This window comes from Aplysia californica, unplaced genomic scaffold, assembly GCF_000002075.1.
Source record: "Aplysia californica isolate F4 #8 unplaced genomic scaffold, AplCal3.0 scaffold00385, whole genome shotgun sequence".
In the NCBI taxonomy this organism is placed as follows: domain Eukaryota; kingdom Metazoa; phylum Mollusca; class Gastropoda; order Aplysiida; family Aplysiidae; genus Aplysia; species Aplysia californica.
The window spans coordinates 343,855-350,524 of NW_004797655.1; the positions used below are offsets into that span (position 1 = coordinate 343,855).

A 6,670-nucleotide genomic window follows, 5' to 3' on the forward strand; every position below is an offset into this window, starting at 1 on the left:
ATTTTTTTATTGTTGTTTTTTTTTGTCTACATTTTTTTCTAAAATACATATACAGATAGAATATAGGATTTATATTGATTTCAGATTTTTAATTTATCCAATACTTACAGTCACAGTGTCACTGAAGGTGGACACAGAAACGCGGACGAAATCAGGTTCCACATAGAAATTTCTAAGAACGAGCGATGTAAACTTTTTGGACTCCTTAAATTCGGAAGAAGTCATGCTGGCCGAACCATCAAGGACGAACGCCATGTCGAGCTCTTCAGTGTCGCACGCTGTTAAATGAGAAAAGGAACCCTGCCTTAGACTTGACACAGAACAGATAAAATTGTTGTACCGGGTCGCTTGGGCTTAACCCTATTTGTACACCCTGGGGTCATTTTGTACCCCCGAGGTTGTATTCTCCACATTTTTGAATACTTCTAGTACGAAGATCTCTTTGAAACTTTCAGTATTTCTCAAAAAATTATTTTGACAGACTGCTCTGTAAAGCGTACAGACCAGATTATCGGGTGAATTTCCTCTTGGGAAGTGGTGGCACAGAGTTCCCCTCGACGTATTTGGAAGATTACATAACGAATTGATATGTCTGCAAAGTATACAAAAGGGTGTTTCTGAGATCTGAGTGACAACAGGCTCCTTTCAAAGTAATGAAGTCGAAGTAACCAACATTTTATGCTTGTTGGGCAAATTTTATCAATTTTTAAAATCGATCTTTCTCTGGCTCAATTTTTTTTGTCCTTTTAAAACACATTTAGGTGTTAATTACACTGATTTTTAAGATGATATCAATAGAACCCAGTATGAACAAAAGTTGATAAGCACCTTATTCGACAGTGTCGTTACACAGAAAGTATACGCTTTTATAAATATGAAAAACGTTTAGAACACAAACACTCACGCAATTACATTCAAACGAAAATATAAACATAAACACACACACTCACACATACACACACTCACACACATATATTATATATATATATATATATATATATATATATATATATATATATATATATATATATATATACATATATATATATATATATATAAATATATATAAAAATATATATATACCTATATGAATTTAATATATATACACACACGCACACGCACACACACACGCATGCTCACACTCACACGCACACACACACAAAAACACACAGCTACTTACGCTGACAGACATTCACATCGATATCACTACTCACAAAAGTAGCCCCCAAACCATGACATACTTACACCTTTGTGTTTGAGATATCAGGTCAAGAAAGAGCGTAGCATTTCCAGACAAGTTTTTTTGGAAGAATTTTGCTTGTCCTTTGGCATTCCGTGGGATGGGGGACAATCTGGAGATAGGTAAATATCGTCCTTGTCGCAAGCAATCCGCTTAGGTCCAGAAATATAGCCAGTACTGTAAACAACCCACATACGTCCAAGTTTTAAGAATGTTAGATTTTTACACCCTCCCAAAGTTCTATCAAAAGATATACCCTTTAACATCACCAAAATGCAGTTTAATGCTATGGTCAAGGCTTACAATTTTCTTGCTTTTCGTGATTCCTGACGAGAAGATCGTGCTCGTGTTTCCTGTTATTCCAGGGAAAGAACAAGAAGTGTTTTGTTTTGTTTTTTTGGTTTCAGGTGTCAAAAGTACAAAAACGAGTAAAGTGGATTGCTTGCGACAGTGACGATATACAGACACCGTCGTCATCATCATCCTCATCCTCATCATAGCGGCGTTGGTGGCAGAGTGGTCTCAGACTTTCAACCGTAATGTCATGGATTTGAATCCCGTCAGCGGACTGAGGTTATGTCCTTGCCAAATGCACTTTATATGAATTGTCCTGTCTTCACTCAGGTGGGAATTGGTATCCAGCAAGAGGTTGTGTCAGTTTGCTGTGACATCCATTGTTGAAGCAAACAGTTAGTGGACAACGGGTGAATGAGGGCGTGCTATCGAATATATTAACGATAGATTATGTAAATAAAAGAGTCCACTAAATGTACAGATTGATACTCTCTCCCATTGTATAATTTATGTGGGGCAATCCTGGTTCAAAAATGGGTAGGCCTAGGTTTCAAAAATGATTTTATATGGGTTGTATGGTGGTTTTCTTGACTGAAAATTATATCGCAAAGAGAAATTAACGATACCGAAGTGAATACAGTTTTATTATATAGAGTTATACGTCAACTAACTGGGCCCCCTTTAGATGAAAGGAATAATCACTGCATTAACATCAACTGAAAACCATTGGCCTACTATATTTACACTTTACAAGGGTGCAATAAATCTTGAAAGATGTAAAAATTAGGTCTAGATCTATACTTTCAAAACAAAATGCACCTCGCGAAATATCACTTCCGGCACTTCAGCTTTGAAGGACAGCTGCGCAGATTTCTTTCGTTTCTCAGTGGAATAATAACAAATGCCAAAGAAGGACGGGAACTTTTTGTCAAATATACTTTTCTAAATTCTGGAAATGAAAAAAAAAAAAATCGGGCTCCGTTACGAATACCTACCTACCTTTTTGCAGGTATTTGTCAACTTTCAACTCTGTAGCTGTCGTAGTTTTATGGGAAAAGTGACACATGTGTTTCCAAGTTGCCAGATATAAAATAGATGTATAGATTGATTCTCTGTTCCGCTTTCGTAGTTGCACACTCCAAAATTTCAAAGGTATAGTGAACGGAAACCTCCCTTGTTTACAATGGCGTCTGAGAAGACGGACTTTCCCAAGATTAAGTCTAAACGAAACTAATTTTTTTTAAACTGGAAATCAAACTATAGTGACTTCCTAAATAAAGCTGTGCACTCTTTAAATAATACTGAACCACCATTAACTTTGTTGAGTTCGAAAGTTAAGTGGTTCGGAAGTTTTAGGCAGCAAAAGAGACGAACTTTCACAAATATAGAGATAAAGTAGAGAATGAATTGTGAAAATATCGCTTAACTTAAAGCACATGACGTCTAACATTTTGATACAGGAAGGTGTACTCGAATAAGCTTCAACTCTTCATATTAAAAAAGTGTTCGACACCCTTATAAGTGATATTCAACAAAAACCTTAACGCGTAGAATCGAGGAGCAGATTTATAAACACTACAAAACTAGTTAAACATTCGTTGAGATTGAGTACAGTTGTCCGTTCCTAGTTATATGGGCCGGTCTGTTCAGTATGAAAAGAGATTGGTCGGTTACTGAGAGATGAGAACTTTCAAACTTTTTGGAAAAACAAACTCACCTCTCTAACGTGAGCATAGCTGCTATTCCGGAGTAGATTGGCTTTCTCAAGTCGCTCCATTTGGTCTTTCTCCATTCGATGTTAAGCTTTTTACGAATAAGATCGTAGAATGTGCTATCCATGTAGAGGGTGAGTTTATAGTCCTCCCGAGAAATCTAGAAATAATTGTAGTTTTATCCAGACATTTCTATTTCAGGGTACAACTAGGTCCTAAAAGAAAACAAGACGAGAAGAAGGGGAGAGGTTGGGGGTGGACATGATGCATAAGGTAGATCTTTGGCAAGAACATTACAAGAAACAGGAAAGACGTCATGTATTTTATTTCTTCAGGTAAAGAGGAAATTGAAAAGGGATGGGGGTGGGGTTATTTTTAACATACCAGAGGCTTTATACCGGCTAAAAAAATAACCTTAACTGAACTTCACTGTCACTCTCTTTCTTTCTCTTTCTTTTTCCTACCTCTCTTTCTCTCTTTCTTTCTCTCTCTCTCTCTCTCTCTCTCTCTCTCTCTCTCTCTCTCTCTCTCTCTCTCTCTCTCTCTCTCTCTCTCTCTCTCTCTCTCTCCTCTCTCTCACCTGCCATATTCCCCCGTGGAACCCTGGTCTAAATGATCCAGAAGCCTCGCCATACTCCGAGGACACAAAAGCCAGCCTCTTCAGATAGAGATAATCGTTCTGGAAGGCACACGACTCTCGGATCTGTGACACAGTTGCCCTCACCACAGATTCTCCTGTAGCCTCCGGTAACCTAGTGAAATCCACAGCTTGACTGGTCGCCATGGAAACAACACTCAGCAGAAGCAGGAGGCCAACAGATCCGTGTGGTGTCATTTCCTATTTTGAATAGTTTGCTCTGTTTTTGCTCTGTTAGGATGAAGAGAACAGAATCAAAAACAGATGTACCAAAACAAACAATCAGACAGACAAAACAAAACAAAACAGACAAGCGTACTTTGAAATGTAAAATATTTACCTGCAAAATACCCTTAAATACGAACATTTATTGCACCCTTCTCGGACGCAGGGAAATTCGCCCCCCTTGACACGATAGACAAATTGCATGTTATCCTGTATGTCTTCTGTTGAATTCTTCAATTCATTCAGAACTAGTTTTTCTAAACTTTTCAAACTTTTCTTAAGGACTGATGTTAAATCCACAGGTCTTAGGTAATTCAGATTTTGTACTGATCGTTTCTTTGGTACACGAATAATTTTCGAGCATTTCCACAAGGGTGGCATAACGCGTTCTTTCAAGGACATAGTGAAAGCATTAGCGTAAATGGGAGACAACTGAGGAGAAAAATTGATTTTATTCTTGACTTTATCGAGTCCACTCGCTGTGTGAGTTTTCTGACGATAAAATATGATCTTGACCGCACTGTATTAGCATTAGCCACAAAAAATATCCTTGCTCTTGTCATAGCCTTCGTCTGTGTGTGTTGTTGTAGTCTGTGCGGTCACTTTGAATCGTCTCTTTGGCAGTTGGCAGCTCGTAGAAGAAGTCGTGGTTGTCAAAACGAGCGTAAAAAGAATTTGGTTTGTTTGCACACTGTTTAGGGTTGGTGTCATGTGTAGGAATCTTTGTCCGTCTTGGTGTGTCTCCATCTATAATTGTTTTGTTTTTTAATATATTGCCAAGTTTTTTTTGTACTGTTAAAAGTGAAGTGTTCTTTGCATACATGCCAACACTCTCTTATTTGTCTTTAACCTATTATTCGTTGTTTTTCGTTTGTCGTTTTCTTTTAGTTTGAATGCCGTCTTCTTCTCATTTATTTTTTCCTTTAACTCTTTGCTTTGCTAACCAGTGGTTTGTTGGTTGAGTAGGTAGTAGATAACTTCTTTTTTACATGAATCTAGATCTTAAAAAAACCTGATGTAACCAGCGATCGTCTTAAATAATTTGTCTTTATTATTACATGAATCTTTTAAAAACATTCTAATATCTGCATTTAAAGCACCCGCATACCAACCTAAACACACCAGTGCCAAACATGGCTCCTAAATAAAGCTCAAGAAGAAATATTAATGTGTGCGAAATGAGGCGTCTCCGCAAAACCATCAATATCAAAAGAAAAGACCGCATAAGGATCGAGACCATATGCCTACAAACCGGAATACCACCAGTAGTGAATTTCAATGAGCTTCAAAGAGTCAACTGGTTTGGACATCTAACCAGAATACCCCAGAAACAACTCGTGACAAGAGCTTACTACACCCGTGACTCTGGTTTCAAATCAAGAGGAAGACCAAGAAGGACCAAGCTGGATGGGGTTAAAAAAGTTAGAGCACGACATGCCAATATCTATCCAGACGCCACACACTCAGCACAGGACCGAAACCTGCACCTCCCAGCAACATCCTAAGAATACAAGAGGACGGAAAAAGTAAGTACATGTAAATCATCCTCTCGGGAATTCCATGATTTCTTCGCTCCAGATAGAGGTATTATTTTTTTAATTGACTTTGACGAAATACTTTGGTAATAAAAAAGACATGCACTGATCAGAGTTTTCCGTTGGAGGTAGACAGGTACATTTGTAAGCCTTAGAAACTTTTACATAACATAGGCCGATCGTTTTTTTTCTCACGGGCTGGCATAGTAACATACTGATGGAGAGTGGGATGGGCAGAAGTTAAACAGCATTTGTTAAGATCCTCAGTGATAATTGTAACACTGTCTGGACAAAAGACTGTGACTTTTGTTCGTGAATCGGTTCGACGAAAGTATCTGTGATCCGTGGACACTTTAACGTTGGCTTGTTTTGGAATAAAAACAATGTTGGCCTTTATCTTTGGAAATTCCCTTGGTAGATAATATGGGCGTGTAAGGCTAGGTGTCCACAGGCTCCACTCCTCATTTTGAAATGTCTGGACAGAAACGTGTAGGTCGTCTTTATCCACACCATCCGCTGCCCTTTTATTTTGGCACGTGATGCAAAATGGCGCTGACATGAAAAAAACAAAATCTTTCTTTGGGGGTGGTACAAAAGGAATTGACATCTCTCCATTATTGTCGTTACTGGATGCATCCCATATGTCGTGAGGGCACCAAACTAGGAGAATTCAGTTTCCTACCCCAAATATTCTCTGATGAAGAAACATGCTTGGACTATCTTTCTACCGAGGCGAGCTTATCTCTCGCTATCTACGGATGGAGAAAGCTACATTTGATTTTTTTTCTGACCACGTTTGCCCCCAGCTTTACTGCTTTATTTTAGGGGGATCTTGAAAAGAAATATGTCACCAGTTGGAGAAGCTGATCATTATCGGAATCGATAAGGCTAAACGAAGCAGTCACAGAGAAATCGTGTATTTGCAACTAGTGCAGCTGGGGTGCATTCCCGCATTGTGTGACGTAAGCCTGGTCAAGACATTCTCTCTGTTCTAGACCATAGTACATGTATAGACTAAGCAACCCCC

The 6,670-nt window shown here is 38.5% G+C and overlaps 1 protein-coding gene across 1 annotated transcript in view; it reads right to left on the minus strand.

Moving 5' to 3' along the window:
* Nucleotides 1-6,631, minus strand: part of LOC101861750 — a gene marked incomplete in the record, with an annotated part of 23,608 nt that extends 16,977 nt beyond the window's left edge. The window contains 5 exon segments of the mRNA XM_005103660.3: nt 109-278; nt 1,246-1,352; nt 3,252-3,406; nt 3,827-4,114; nt 5,859-6,631. Coding sequence (XP_005103717.2) covers nt 109-278; nt 1,246-1,352; nt 3,252-3,406; nt 3,827-4,081 — 687 coding nt within the window.
* Between the last annotated feature and the right edge of the window lie 39 nt (nt 6,632-6,670).